Raw genomic sequence first — 16,883 nt, 5'->3', positions numbered from 1 at the left:
AACCTTAATGTATGGTTAAGAAACAACATTATTCTCAAGAATTGCTAACACTATAGTTAACTTTGTATACCTTGAAGTTTGAAAAACATTTTTCACTTGGACAGTTAAATGTATTTTTAAATTTTTTATGAAAAAAAGTTTTAATGTTTTAGAAACTTTTCTATCATAGTTAAAAAGTGTAGTTTTAAAACTAGGTACACATGGCTCATTAATGAGAAGATTGTATCTGGTAATTATGTGTACAAAATTATTCATTTATATTTTGTATTAGAACTATGAATTGCTTTGTAACTGTGAGAGATGTATTTTATAAATTATACTAAAATATGTAAGATAAGAAATGAATGAGGTCACTGCTTATGAATGAACCTGACATGGTTATTGAACTTGTTTACATGAAACATCAGTAAATTCATGTAAACAGAATTGGAAATAAAAATGCACACACTTGTGGATCAGCATTTCAGTGTTCCACATATAATTTTTTAATGTCTAATGTCTCTACTGTTGGAAGACACAAGCCAATTTATGCAACATAAGCAAAGTTCTTTCATTTTCTTAGGATTTGTGTATGTTATGTTGAAGTTAGAAGTTATCTAATAAATATAATGTAAAATGTGTATTAAGTATAATCACTTCACCATTCCTCATAGTTCAGAATAAAAGTGAAATTATAAAGTTGTTATTAAAACACTGAAAAACACATTTTCTATTATAATACCAAAATTAATATGGAAAAAGTTCTGTTGCACTTTCTTACACGTTGTCAAACCTTTTCATTTTACCAACAGAATAAGGATTTGGAGAGTCTTATCAAGCTCTTAAAAAGAGACATTAATAAGGTAAGTATAAGTTAGCACTAATATTTATATCGTAAATGTTAGACACATTAGATTTCTCTCTGGATTTTTTTTTAACCATTTAAACATCTAATGGTGTTATAGAAAATATGTAGAAATGAAATTTAACTAAAAAAATGCATTTAACAAACTGGTTTTAAGTCAAATTTTAGTAAATTCATTATTAAGGAAAACATGAAAGAAATATTAGATATTTGTAAGTTTTACAAAATAATTTAATACAGAATCTGTACACGGCTGATGTTATTTTTGAATTACAGACATACTTCATTATTTCCATTTCACAGATCAATGCTTATCTTTTCTGCAATAAGCTGAAATCTGCTTATCTATTAGCTGTTCGTTGTGGGAGAATAGCAGAAGTTAAACAGATAATGATACAAGCAGAAAAAAGTGGCCAAGAGGCTGTGCGAAGCATCTGTGAAAAATGGTTACAAGCCCAAGCAAAGAGTACATAAGGAAAAGAAACTGGATGATAAAAGTGTTACTTCAGTTTCATCTAAATGAGATTGGTCATCACACAAGTTTTGTATGGTAGTTAACTAACAAATAATAACTACATGAACTTGAATTTAAGCGTATCACTTAAATCCTTATTAAAACTATCAGATAAGAATTATTTACACCCTAGTTATTGCCTAAGTTTGAAATGTACTCTTTTTATGTTCTTCACTAGGACATGTGAACTTATATTTGTAATAATCTAGTCCAGTACTAGGTTTTGAAAGTAAGAAAAAAAGGTTTTTTTAAATACAATCTTTGGAGTCATCAACATGTACACCTCTCTTTCTTTCCCTGGAAACAGACACTCAAGATAGATGGATGTGGAGCATGTCCTTGTGGGCTTATACTGTTTTTGGTATTTCACGTTGTTTCTGAAAAGGTGATGGCATAATGAAAAATAGCAGTAGTTTGCCCTCACAAAGTATTATCATGTTATTCTTAAATTTATAACTCATCAAGTTTTTGAAAATTTTATAAAAAATATAGTTTTTAATCTGCACTAAAATCCATTGAAGATAATAGTAAACTTTTTATTATAGTGTGTGCTCTAGTTATTAAATTTTAATGATTTAATTAATATTACAATTTTTGTATAGTGTTGCTGTAGTATGTGCTACATACTACGTAAAGAAAAACTAGGTTTTGTAAACAGTGATTCTTAAACAAGTTTACTGTTAATCAAATTTTTTATCAAGAACAGAACCTATCAACAATGTTTTATCTGATTTTCATCGCATTTGTTGTTCAGTTTTGGCTCCTCTATAATGGTGGAGTTGGTGGCAGGATAACTTATAAAACAGATTTAGGCCATGTCTTTCTTATTTCACAAGTTTTAATTCAGACTGTATTTGGAAGGCTGAAAATTAATTTGTAACACTTTGTCAACTATTCATATCTTACAAGTATTACTTAGAGGGATTGATTTTAGTTTGCAATAAATCAAACCAGTAATATTGTGTATAACCTCATGTATTTTTAAGCTTAGCTCATGGATAAATTAAACTAACTTATTTTTATACGTTCTTCAATAAACATTAGGTTTTAAAATAAAGTAGAGAATATGAATGGTATATAACCAAATAAGGAACTTAATTCATTGTTATACGTGAGAAAAACAACTTACGGGTTACAAATATTATTGTACACAAAGATTTATTATTAAGATAATGTTGTTCACTTTGTAGAAAATTTGTTAAAAACTATAGGAGTTTTATATAAGTAAATATTTTTGTTTACTTTATGAAAACATTTCAAGATTGTTCACTCATGATCTCAGAAATGATCAATGTAAGTTTTTTTTCCTATGTTGTAAGATTTCAAGAGTTATTATTTTTTGTAAACAAAGATACTGAATTAGTTTGTACCATCTTCTAAACAAAATCTGCACAGAATATCTTGAATCTTTTAAAAAACTTGTATTTTAGTATTTTCTCTTAGTAGCAACTCGTGTACAAAGTTTGAACTATTGGTTACTTTCATCCATTTGTATTGCAACTGATTTTTCTTATTCCAGTATCAACAATACTGGCTACTGTTGGCACTAGCAATGCCACTACATAAATTTCTTTTCATATAACCTCATTAGTTTTGTTTGTAAAATGTAATGTTCCAATCATTTCATTTAGAGATTATCATGTTTTATAATGAAGTAGATTTGTATAGATGAAAAAAAATCATAAGACTGGATTTCTTAAACATTATGTGTAAACATATTAACTAATAAAAAAATATTGCTACTTTGCTCTTTCCTTTTGTAAACATAAATTAAGTGCTCGGTGATGGTTTTATTTCTTGGTAGCACAGATAGTCCTTTGTGTAGTTTGTGCTTAATTACAAAAAAAAAAATTTTTTCATGGTATTTTACAGAATGTTTCTATACCAGGTCTACAAGCTTGCACACTTTTGCTACAAATACCCAAAATAAGACATTATTTGTGTGTAGCATAATGCAAAAGTTGATACAAATTGTTTTCATAGGGTCATTGTGCAACTAACAACAAATTATGTTTCTAATAGTGTAGAAGCTTGCATTTCATTTATCATCATGCAAGTGGATAGAAATAAGATACTGAGCTTTAATTTTTTTTTGTCAAAAATATCTGAATATAAAAATTCAACCCTTGGTAAAGTAGGTTTACACTATAATGCACACTAATTATAGCATATTCATAATAGGTATATCATTTTAAAATAATTCAATGACCTAGAGAAGGAACAAAGAGAGTCAGTGGGATGGGAAATGGTACTGACTAGCATTTTAGTTGCCATATTCATCTGTAAGTGATAAAATTAGAATACACAAAGCTTACAAATCACAAATTTTATGTAATGAGTGGATACAAACTGTTGTATTTTTGTGGAAATGTGTAAGTACAAATATTTTATTTGCACAGTATCAAAATATAAATGCAAACATGTTAAATTTAGTTATTGTTGTTACTATGGGTGCAAAGAAAAAATGGTGTAGCATTGAAAATTCAATTATACTTCAGAATTCAAAGATTAGTGAAAATAATTACATTTTAATGAAGTTAAATAAGGAAAGACTGCATTAAGAATAGCAAATGCATGCAAGGTTTAAGATGACAGAAGTAGAACCCACATAGCAGTGGGGATACACCATCTATCAGACTTAACCTCAATTCACCAGTCTCACATAAGAAATAAAGAATAGCAACAGGCATAGAATTATAAATAAGGAGATCAAGAGGTGGGTGCTCAAGCCTACATCTGTGTCACCAAGTGAAGAAATAAGGTATTACCCTTGATGTTCTCCTTCCAACCCCCAATGGGGTGTGTGAATAAAAATAATTACATTTTAATGTAGTTAAAGAGCAAGTAAAATCATAAAACACTTCCATTTAAAATAAGCTGTTTAATAATTTAATCAATAACAGAATACAAGAGACAATCTGGTATGTAACAAAAACTTACAACATTGTGTTTATTCACTAAAAGATAATGGTGATGAAAAAAACATTTATCATCAAAATGAACAATACAAAAACTTTCTTACAACCTGTTAAGTTTAGTGACAATAAGAATTCGTAAGGTTTGATCTAAGGAAGTACATGCACATAACCCTTCCTTATCTGGACTCCAGTCAAAACCTGATAGTGGCTGTTCAGAAACTGTGACATTTTGTAGCATCGTTACTGTTCCCATTACTCCTTCAGAATGACCATCCTCAACTTTTTCACTTCTTTTCCCTGGATAGTTACTGTAACCAACAATAATGATGAGTGTACAATATTATGATGTGCCTCAGAAATCTTTAATTGGATAACTAGCTCGTTTATACTCGAACTTGGCAATTTATGGGTGAATTTGAAAACAAAATTATAAAAAAACAGTTCCCCAATTTCTTTATGTTTCTATTCGACTTAGCTGTTTCTATATACTGTTTATTACTAAATGTTTTACTCTGCCAATTTTGGTTTCATCTATTAGAGATCCTATTTGAAAAGAGAATTAGTTGCTGGTAACTGTATAAAATATGTAAAAAAAATTATAGTTAACTTACTATTTCCACAGATTTAAGGATCCACTTCCACCAGTGGTCATAAAAACATCTCTATTTTGTGGAAGGTGTCGAGCAAGCCAAATAGTTGCTTTTTTATGAGCCTACAGACAATTGAAATCAGAACCTTTTATTACTATGTTATGAAAATTGTAAAATAAAACAAAGATTTATATGATGTTTACAATTTTGTAAGAATAGTTTAACAGACAAAATAAGTTCAGTGAAAACAGGTAGCCACAGCTGTTCGTGGAAAGCTATGATGTATAAAATTATACAGTACTAAATTTTTTGCTACAACACTAACAAACAGATTTTTAATTATAATTAGATTTGGTTACCCTGTATTTTAAGGATAGCATACAATAAACACATAAAAACAATTTTCCTTCTATGAAATTGCACACTGTGCTTTATCATGCTGTTAAATATGTTTTGAAAACAAAACAAATAATAAGTTGGTTTTAATTGATACTCAACCTTCTCAGTTAATGAAGCAAATCCTTTCTTTGGGTGTTGTGTTCTCATATCATACACCAGAAACTTTGACTCAAGTGAAGTTACAACAAGCTTGTTCATAAGGATGTCCTTCCTATCAAATTCTACACAACATACCTAGAAAATGATGAAGAAATGTGTGTCACACAGAAGATCTCATAAGTTAGTTTCTTCTACTAAATGTGAGAACATCATTTACAACAACAAAAAATCTAGTAGTTTATCTAAGTTACATACTATAATTACTTAGAGTAACATTAGAAATTACCATAGTGAACTCATTTTTAAGAAATTGTAAATATTAATACACTGAAGAAACAACCAGCTGTTTCAATCCAATACTTAGCTGGACCAGCACAGAAACCATTAACAACAATGGTTGAACAAGTTATAAAATGAACACTTTTGAATAATAAATGTTTTGTTTTTTTTACAAAAAATATTTAACTTCTTGAAACCTAAGTTTGTTTAAGTAATGCAAATAAATCAACTGAAACAAAACATAAGCCAGCTTCTTCAAACAAATAACCCTTACTATAACTAGCTAAGGAATTTCAACTCTTATCAGGTCTTATAAAGAACACTTAAATGAAAATTCATACATATGTTAATAGACACAAGTATAAAATAACATCAAAATAAACCTTTTACCATGAATGATGCAACATGGATAGTTGTATCTGTACTCCTTTATACAAAAGTAGCAGTTAACCTTACACGTTTACAATATGTAAATGATTTTGTAACTCACTCCATTTTTTATATTGGTTTCCCACTGTAGCGACATGGTTCTTAGGTTAAATAACTTAACGTCTCCATTATCATAACCAGCACATACACACCGTTCTTCAACATTGTAGGTATTCCCTATAATAAAAAATAATGATATTTATGTAAGGACTACAACCTCCATAAAACTTCTCTTATAATTATTTAAATGTAACCTTGAAACATCAGGTAGAGATTAATAACTAAATTTTGCATTCAACTATTAAACAATTCTTGTTTTGTTGAAATTTCACACACTGTAAGTGTTATAAATATATCAAACAAGTTCAATCTTAACCAAATCCTACAGATGGAAGAAATTTGATCTCTCCAAAAACTACATCACTGCATACTACATTTTAGAAACAACTGAATTCTTCAGGTGTTGCATGTATACTAAGTATTGCACTCATTAGAATGCAAGCTCAGTATTGAGTTAATGGCATTAACATGTAAGAAGCAGCCTGATGCAAAAGGCCTCAACTGAAAGTTCAAAATGTCATCCATTACAAACCAAAACAAATTCCTGAGAAATTAAAAATATCACATTTCTATTCATGATGTTTTTTACATCAAAATATGACAGTCTTTAATCCTTCAAAGCTGTATCTACCAATTATCTTGTTTGCAAAAGACCAAAGTTCTTTTTAAATGCTATTCAGCTATACAAAAACAAAATACTTGCTGAAAATGCCAAATACAAATTTTAAAATTTTATATTTAAATAATTAAAAACCAAAATTCATATAGACAAATAAACAAATAAATAATACTATTGACTATACAAGAGAGTTTAATGTTACTGAGAAGAAATGAGAACTGTATAAAGTGAAGATTAACCATTTTATGATAACTGTTTGTCTGAAATATTACATTACTGTTATTTACATGTTTTTTAGAATGTATTTAGAATTACTAAAGCAGATGTACCATACAGTTATACATTACTAAACAAAGAACAAAACTAGAATTTTTCAAGAATTGTCTAGGATGAAATGATTTGTTTTTCAGGACCCCAAAATATCAATTATGAATTCCATCTTATTGCTAGATGTACAAATAATCACTAAAACCTACTAAATTTGTTTAATTATAAAATGCAAGTACTTTCATAAGCTAAAGTTACTTTAATTTACCATTAAAAGTATTTCTACTAGTAAGTATATAAAGCCTTATATGAAAAACAACTAGGAATGAAACCTAAAAAAAAACAAAAAATTAGCAATGTTAATAGATAATATTAACAGCTGATGTGTTAAACTTGCTGAATTTTCTTTGTTCACTGCAAACTTAAAGTGACAAAACTTTTTTCACTCCTCATACCATCATCTAATATGAAGGTCTGTCATGCACAAGTTAATCAAGCTGTATTGCATACATATGAGATTGAAATGGAAGTTGCCATTGTACAGCTAGTTATACACATTCAAAATACATATATACTTTAGTCATACATACATACACATATAGTCAGTTTCATTCTGCAACAGTTCATCACGCTTTTAAAAAATAAAAGTAAAAATATTGAATGCTGTGTCTGATAAGTAAAACAAAAAGCACAGTGTAATTGTAATAAGTAGTTCACTGATTAACAAAGGTTAAAGTATATGATTTTTGTTATTTCAATTTGGACCATCTAGTAATTTATTTTCTTTACCTCATCAATAACTACAAATACTTTACCAACATAGAGAAAGACATAAATTCATGTTAACTGGTCTCAGCTTTGTTACTTTACATGAATAAGCAAGAATATTTTTTACTCATTACTAATGAGTATTTCAGTGAACTCAAGAGATAACTGAACTGTTAGTAGAATAGTAGAACTTAGTAACACAAGAATCATTTTCATTCAAACTAAAAAACAATATAATGGTAAACTTCAAACCACTCTACAAACTAATAATCCAGACAAAGTATATAATGGCATATTTCCTTCTCACACCCAACTGTGTAAATACCCAATTCATATAATGTACTTATTTGAAAATTCTAAATCTCCCACTTAATATAAAACACGTCTTTTGATCCATGAAATTTATGTTTCACAATCTATTAAGCTATGCTATGGCAAAGTTAATAAGTAAATGGTATAAGAGTCAGTAAACAATATCCTTACATGTGTGTTCCATTGGTAAAAATTCAAATGTAATATTATTACTGAGAATACCTTGTAAAATGTAAATATATTATAAAAATTAGTTTTATACTACAACATTTCATTAATCAAAGTAATATTACTGCAATATACATAGTTTATAAGTGATTATTTATATATTCAAAGCTGACAATTAGCCACAATCCTCATGTAACATCTAAATCTTTGTTAGGTTATTGAACATGAGGGGCAGGATTTAAAACCATGAGTCAAAACAAAAATGGTTTATTTGCTGATATTTTAAATTTCCAGTTAAAAATATTTTAGGAAAGGTTTTTTTGTGTTTTTTTCAAATGTTTCCATTTTTCCAGGATTTTTCACACTTAGAAACAGAGTTTACAAATTTCCAAGATCCATACAAATCATTTTATAGAAGATTAAGGTGAAATATTTTGAAACTAAGGATATCACAAGAACAAAACTTAAACAATCATTTATTCAGATGCTCCAACTCTAGCTGTACTTGTTTATTTTGAAGCAACTATGGGTGCTATTTGACATTCAATTTACTGAAGACAACACATTATCTATTGCACACATGAAATTGCAACTACAGCAACCACATTTATAATTATTGGGCTACCACGTTGTTGCTTTTTAGTAAATATCTCTTATAAGGAAATAAAATGCATACATGTATGTGTAGTTTACTGTACTTTTCAGAAAAGTACCATAAACCTGTTAAAAAAATGTGTTAAATCCAAAATACTGCATATCAACCAGGAAATATTTCAATACTTTACTTCTAAGATAAACATATGAAGGATAAGTTAATTTTCTAAAATTTATATATACAATCTGATATTAATTTTAATCATACAAGTTTAATATCTTTAAAAATGAAAGTAATGTTTCATTCAATAGCTATAATCACAGAATAAATTAAATTACACATTCCATTTGTAAAACATTGGATATAATTGATAGACTCATTTGTGCAGTTAAAATCACACAGTTCCACACTGTTAGGGTCCAATATGCTTGTCTGATGTTCTTCAGCTCAGAAAATGTTCTTGTGACAAAACTTTGTGATTACTCATTGCAAAGGTCCCCATTACATACAAGAGAACTACATTATAGAGTTTGCATTTTTTCTTTTTTTTTCCTACTTTTCTTTTTTGATAACTACCCTTATATTAGGATGAATGCTAAATTTTAAAATTTAAACATTTTTATACCCTCCCCTCTGCAATAGGTGTTATCAACATTCTTACCCATGGACCTATACCCACTTTTGAGGCATATGGCAAATTACTAGGGGTTACACAAAATTTGCCTATTTGGATTTTTTTTTTTTGGTGAATTAAAAGTTATTACCCTGAAGGTTACAACTAGAAATAAACAGAGTAGCTTTTGTGTGTATTTAATTATTTCATGATTTGCTTCACACTTATTTTGCAAATGGCTAATGCTAACACCATAACTGTATCAAAAACCAATAGAATGCCAACTGGAAACTACAAAATTATAAATTCATATATGCCAATCATAATTCTAAATTCACTGATCAGTGCTGGTATAGCATGTTTATACAACTTATTGCACAAAATGCACCTTACATTTCAATCAAGATGGAAAAAACATTGTAACAAATAAACAACAGGTACTCTAATGAGTCATAAATACACAAATAATGAGGGTTTCCTATATAGGTCTACAATTGGTCTTAAACTTTTAACTATCTACCACATTACTTAAAATAAAATCATGATCCTCAGGAATTTTAGACATTACATTTATGCAAAGTAATAAATATCTGCTTACCAAAGGCAACTGTCCAACAGTCTCTTTTTTGACCTTCTTCTGGTTCCATTGTAGCCACTGGAACATCTTTCTGTCTTGGATCCCACACTTTTACCAAACCTTGGATAAAGTATGACAATATCACTGAGAAAACTATAGATTCACTTATAGGAGTTGTGTATATATAAATATATAAATTCCTTAAAGCAAATACGTGAATGTATGTACACAGTCAAAAAAGGAAATCTCCACTTTCTAAAAGCTGACAAGTGAAGACTACAAACTTGTAAGTTGTCTGGAAGATCTATCTTACTGCATATACATTGTTTGTAAATGTATGCATCATAAGGTAAATACCTTTGAATCCAACTTTGCAGACTGATTAACCAAAAATAAAAAAAGAACCCACAGTACTACTGTTTTACCAATCATATCACAATTACAAATCACCAATTCCAGCTGTGTACAGTAAAGCTGATGATGTCATTATGTGGTATTGTTGACAGTTTAACCTTAAAGACTACAAAGAACATACTTTAAAGCTTCATTAAATTTGATATGGTTGAAGTTATCAATAAATGTGTCATGTAGATAATAAAATAATAATCACAATGTCTTTTGTTTTTTACTTGAAAATAAAAAGTGCAACTGACCTTATGGTTAGTACAAAATTGATACATATTATTATGTGACCTTTGTGTCAGTGTGCATACATGTTTTTCTTATATATAACAAAGCCACATCAGGCTATCTGCTGAATCCACCAAGGGTGATTAAACCCCTGATTTTAGCATTGTAAATCCACAGACTTACTGCTGTATCAACAAGTTAGCCTTTGTGTGAGACAAACAAATTGTGGAGGTTCATTACTTAAATTCATCATTCACTTCAACAATAAGTTCAAAGACTTTTGCTGGCACTCTACACATTTTGAACTAAACCACTACCTGAATGAAATGAAGTATTCCAACAAAAGGTCAAATAAAGTGACAGCATTGATTTTCATTCATAAAAGAATCTTTAATACAGTTGAGAGATTTTTAAAAATGTTCCTAATTTAATCATTATCATGTATGTAATAAGTTTTTCAACCTTGAAAAAATAACTTCAAGTACATTATGATAAAGATATACATTGTGCTGATTGAATTGTTTAAAATTTATCACCTCCAAGTTTGACATGCATGCTTTCATCAAATATATTTTAAATCTCAACACTTATACTGACACTTTTGACATCTGTCTAAAATCACAAAATATTTGCTTTTACTGTTGGTTCTTGTTCTTCAACCATTTGCTTCCAACTTGAAAAGCCCAAAATATCTGTTTTTTCTCATTCATAATCAATCCAACTAATGAATAATCACATTTGTCAATCCACAAGGGTAACTTCTTGAAACAATGTATATTTATAAATAATTGGTCAGTCAAGAGATGAAACAGAATGTTCCATAGCTATCCAAATAGGTTAGATATTTTGTAAATATTTGTACACAACTGTTTACCACATTCAACTTGTAATGACATGAATAATTCAAACAATTAATAAAATCTCCATATGGGAAAATAATGAGTCATTTCAAATTTCAAATCACTCTGTTGTCACATGTTCTTTGGCAACCTACCAAGACAATGAACTAATACACAGTAAGGTACTAAGGGGTAAGCAAAAAGGATATTATCCTGGTGCATCATTAAACACTGACACTAATGCATTTTATATTTCTTTTTATTATTTATTTTGATAAGGAAAGGACATTACTTTATATTTAACTCATTATTACCAAAGCCATCTTTGAGTTACATGCACGTTTTCGGTATGTTTCTAATTTGATTACTTTGCTTACTTACAAATTCAAATTCAAAGAACTTATAAAAACTAATTGCAAGTGATAATTCAAACTGTACAATTTTTCCATCAAAACATTTGACATTTTATTGACAAATTCATGTCAGCCAGATAGTCAGAAGTTGTGTGGGAACAAGAACAGGTTACTCTAGCAGTGATTCAAATATTTTCTTTCATTATTTATATTGATTATTAATGGTCACTGCTTTAAATGTAAACAAAAGAACAGAACATTGGTAGTGATGCACAGGCTTTTCTTTCATTATTTATTTTATAAAATGATATGAATAAAAAATAGCACAAAATTACTGTTATATCATGCTCTAGAGTGGATTTTTTTAAAAGATCATACATGAAATCATTTTGGTGGCATCAAAAAATTAAATGGTTTGAAATATGTTTTTGTTTTCCATGAAATACAAGTTCAAAACAAATTAAATTGAGATATGTTGATATCTTTAGTTTCCCTTCAATTTAAACATCTGCTATTTACATCAATGATTTTTCTAATAACTTCCACTGTAGAGTACATTTTACAATAAGCAATAGGAATAGTTCCTAAAACTTCAGGTTTGTGAAGTGAACTTGGTCTCCTTAAAAAAAAAAAAAAAAATTTTGAGCACTTGATATATACCATAATAAAGTGTGTATATATATATATATATATATATTTTATTATGATATTTTTCTCTATCACTTCTCTCGCCAAATGATGAAAACTGACACACATCAGAAACTCAACATGAAGCTGATATATTAACTATCATAATACAAGCAAACATTTTCTATTAGTCTATGACAAAGGTGGTCAGGATTAACAAATTTAAAAAACCTCATACAAAGTTACAAGAAATTCAAAAGGCCAAAAAACTGCAAGACCTAAGCAAGCATTGCTTTTAGAATGGAAGAATTGTAAAGACAATATATTGAAAAGAATAGTCAAATATAACAACTTTCTTGATTTTAACACCATAACTTCTTTAAAAATACACATTTGGGTTTTAAAATGAAAAGCAAAATAATCTCAGCCAGTTTCACCAGAAACTCCAAAAGCAGCAGTTTTGTTAAATTATAAAGCAGAACAAAAACTATACAGATATGTTTCAGAAGACATGTGATTCTAGAAGTCTGGTAAACAAAAGTTAAATGTATCATAAATTAGGTGACATGTATTAGAAACTTGTTACTGGTTTCAAGAACTGTATTAATCTATAGTAAATTTAAAAATGCAATTCATAAATTATATTGGGTCTAATCTATATTTCAGTTTATTCTAATTCTAAACAATCATTAAGTTCATAAAAGGCTGTTTAGTTCTTTGCATATCAAATCTCACAAAATATCTTATTATTATTCTCCATCTTACTTCAGGACAACATGATATAACCCTTGGTAGAATCTAAAACTTAGTTGTTCAACTGATATTGTACTATTATAAATGACAGCCAAACCCAATAAGCATTTGTTTGGGTTAAAGAAAAGTTTCACTTTCTCCAAAATATAGAAAACTTCATTGTGAATGTGTTTAAGTAAATTTAATGCCTGCCAAAGAAGCAAACCTGACACCTTGATGCAGATTTAAAAAAAAAAAGTGTTATTCCAAAAAGATTCAGGTCATTTTGATTAGACAAAATAAAGATGTTCAACACTACTTTCAAAGTAGAGTTTGTTGGACTGGGTTGGACATGTGACTATGAGAGACAACATGAAGAAACCAGTTTTGTTGGTTGTTGTTTTATGGTGCAAAGCAACTAGGCTATCTGTGCCAAACAAGGGATAAAAAAAAGTAAAGTAAAATTATTAAAATTCGTAAAAAGGAATCAATGTAAAACAAAACAAAATAATTTTTGATTTAAAAACTTAAATAGCGTTAAATCTAATTTTTAAATAGTAAGAGAGAAAGTAAAGTAATACAAGTTTTAAAGGACTTTCTGTAGCATAATTTTAATAATTATAACTCACCAGGATGCCTAACTGGTAAGTTCAAACACCAGAGCCAATCACCTGAAGTTGGCCTTTCTAGTCCCGGTTTTGAGTTATTTTATGTCACAACCATTTTCTAACTTCACAAGATTACAGCAGTAAGAGAGAAATTAATGTAATACAAGTTTTAAAAAGACTTTCTGCAGCATAATTTTAATTATTATAACTCACCAGGATGCCTAACAGGTAAGTTCAAACACCAGAGTCAATCACCTGAAGTTGGTCTTTCCAGTCCTGGTTTTGAGTTATTTCACATTGTGGCCATTTTCTAATTTCATATCAAACTAATTTTACTTTAATTCATAAAACTGAATCATGTTAAAAAACAAAGTCTAATTTATGAATTAAAAACTTAAATAGCATTAAAAAGGCCAATGGCCTTTAAAAAATGCAAAACATTTGTATGGTGAACAGTATCACCATTGCCAATGGCACTGTCTAATGTTACGGATAAACTTTTGGACAAAACGTGTTTAAAATGAGTCGTAATGACAGCTAGGCAGTAAAATGTGGCTTACTGTGACCTGAATGTCACACAGACTACACATTGATGCATCAGTCCCAGATAAAAGAAAGCAATACGTTAAAAATACTATGACCAATGAGTAGTCTAATTAGTTGACTGCATTGAATACAGGAGCACAGTCCATTTATGGAACAGGTAGAACAGTGATATTGCCAGAGCAAACAGACTTAGCTGCAGTGTCGGTAAGCTCATTCCTGCAAACACCAACATGGCCCATTATCCAGAAGAACTGTATAGAAGTAGATGTTAAAGAGATATGGGCCAGATGGTTTTGAATATCAGTGAGAACAGGGTGAGAACTAATGTGAAGCAATTCCAGAGCCAGTAGAGAACCAAGCGAGTTGGTATAAATATTACACTTCAAGTACTGCTTAACTCCTATGGGGTCCAGGACAAGAGAAATGACATTAAGTTTGGCTGTGAATACAAAACTGTAGAGGGGATTCTGTGTGCAACCACAGAACCAAAACAAACCATATCAGAGCTCACAAAATCATTTGATTTTGAACCATCCATATAAATGGGAATGGAGGGATGGTTTATAAGTTATTCAGTAAATAAAAGACCGTACTTCCAATCAGGATTATTCACATTTCTCAGATGACTTAAAGAAAGGTCACATTTGTAGATTGTAATTAGCCATGGTGGGATAAGCTGACCAGTGGATACAACAATATTATCCAATTTATCCAACTGCACCTGGATACGTAGGCCAGAATGAACAATGTTCTGAAAAAGCATGGCTCACTGAATTAAGAAAACATCCCCAGGTGGGATGCTGTGATAAGGATTCAAGTTTCAAAGCATACAGTAAAGATAGTTGAAAACAGCAGAGAAGTAGAGGAGATTCACAAGACTCTGTGTACGAGCTCTGGACTAGGAAGTGTGGAAAGCTCTAGTGAAGAACCAAAGTCCCTAATGATGAACATGGTCCAACATATTCAAGGCTGAGGTCCCATAGTCTAATTTCAATCAAATAAAAGCATGATATATCTTTAGCATAAAACATCGATCTGCTCCCCAAGTGGTAAAAGATAGAAAACAGAGGATGTTCAGCACTCTTGTACATTTAACTCATAGCTGCTTGATGTGTGGTATAAAGGTCAGCTTACAGTCATAGATAAGCCCCAAGAACTTTGTCTCAGGGACCATGGAAATCACAATTTCACTGACATGGAGTTCAGGATCAGGGTGAAAACCCCATTGGCAACAAAAGTGCATGCAAACAGTTTTAGAGAGAGAGAAGTTAAAACCATTTGAGTAAATGATTGAGGGCAGTCTAGAGTTACCACTCAATAAACCTCATGTTCGATGACTGACTTCACTGACTGTGGAAGTTGTTGACATAGAGCCTGCTTGAAACAGTAAGAGGGAGTTGTGGCATTAATCTTTATACTGAAATGTGTGACACTCATAACACAACCCTAAGGGACTCCAAGTTCATGTAGGAAAGAACAGGAAAGTGTTGAACCCACACAAACTTGGAATCATCTGCCATTAAAACGTTTTTAATAAATATGGCCAATGGCCATGTAACCCATGTAAGTGGAAGTCTCACAAAATGCCATATCTCCACATAGTATCATTAGCCTTCTCAAGGTCAAAGGATATTGATACAATATGTTCTCGTTTGAGAAATGATTGCCTGATTGACGTTTCAAGTCAAATCAGGTGTTCAGCTGTCGTCCAAACCAACAATGGGTGAGCGAATGGAAGTTACTGATTCGAGGAACCAAACAAAACGAGCATTAACAATCCTCTATAAGGTCTTACAGAGACAGCTCATCAAAGCAATTGGATGGTAGTTTGAAGGAATCTTGGGATCCTTCCCAGGCATAAAGAAAGGTAGGACAATAGCCTGGCATCAAGCATAATGAAAAACATTCTCCTGCCAGATCCAGTTAAAAATAATCAAAAAAAATAGCAAGAGAAGCAGGAGACAGATGGTGCAGCATCTTATAGTGTATATCATCAGGTCAAACTGATGTACTGCCAGACTGATGAAAGGCCAGTTTGAGTTCCACCAGTGTTAAGGGATGATTAGTCATAGAGACAATCAGCCCAAAAAGAAAGAGATGATCACTCTGCTCAAGTCTTGATGGCTAAGAATGTGAAGGATGAAGCAGAAATGCTAGATACCCAACAAAAGCTTTCACTGAAAGTACTGACAATGCTCTGGGTATCAGCTACTTCCTGAGCATTAGAGAGCAAGATCTAAAAGGGGACAGAATTATACTGCCCTCTGACCTTCAAAGCTTGTCCCACATAACTATGGAACTGGTGGTAGAAAAGATGCTGACTGTGAATTTAATCAAAGATTCCTTATGGTTTTGATGGCTTAACTGCCGAGTATGTGCATTGGCCCACTGGAAAGCATTGTGGTTCAAAAGTGTGGGATACTTAAGAAAGGTATTCCATGATCATTTTGAGCTTTCCTTACAGTGTGGCAGGCAGGATTCCACCACAGACGAGGAC

General features: G+C 30.4%; 2 protein-coding genes across 7 annotated transcripts in view; one reads left to right on the top strand and one right to left on the bottom strand.

Moving 5' to 3' along the window:
- The window catches only part of Sptz (zinc finger FYVE-type containing 26 spastizin), a 137,418-nt gene extending 134,318 nt beyond the window's left edge, over window positions 1–3,100 (top strand). For all 5 annotated transcript variants that reach the window (XM_076450137.1, XM_076450138.1, XM_076450136.1 and 2 more), the window contains 2 exons: window positions 792–842; window positions 1,148–3,100. In XM_076450137.1, coding sequence (XP_076306252.1) covers window positions 792–842; window positions 1,148–1,318 — 222 coding nt within the window. In that variant the 3' untranslated portion in view covers window positions 1,319–3,100. The remainder of the gene's footprint in view (window positions 1–791; window positions 843–1,147) is intronic.
- Window positions 3,101–4,224: 1,124 nt separating this feature from the next.
- The window catches only part of Wdr92 (dynein axonemal assembly factor 10), a 28,026-nt gene continuing 15,367 nt past the window's right edge, over window positions 4,225–16,883 (bottom strand). For both annotated transcript variants that reach the window (XM_076450142.1, XM_076450141.1), the window contains 5 exons: window positions 10,073–10,171; window positions 6,134–6,249; window positions 5,365–5,499; window positions 4,888–4,988; window positions 4,225–4,584 (listed from right to left, as the gene is read on the bottom strand). In XM_076450142.1, coding sequence (XP_076306257.1) covers window positions 4,377–4,584; window positions 4,888–4,988; window positions 5,365–5,499; window positions 6,134–6,249; window positions 10,073–10,171 — 659 coding nt within the window. In that variant the 3' untranslated portion in view covers window positions 4,225–4,376. The remainder of the gene's footprint in view (window positions 4,585–4,887; window positions 4,989–5,364; window positions 5,500–6,133; window positions 6,250–10,072; window positions 10,172–16,883) is intronic.

This window comes from Tachypleus tridentatus, chromosome 8 (genome assembly GCF_004210375.1).
Source record: "Tachypleus tridentatus isolate NWPU-2018 chromosome 8, ASM421037v1, whole genome shotgun sequence".
In the NCBI taxonomy this organism is placed as follows: Eukaryota; Metazoa; Arthropoda; class Merostomata; order Xiphosura; family Limulidae; genus Tachypleus; species Tachypleus tridentatus.
This window is presented reverse-complemented; position numbering and strand designations above follow the sequence as displayed.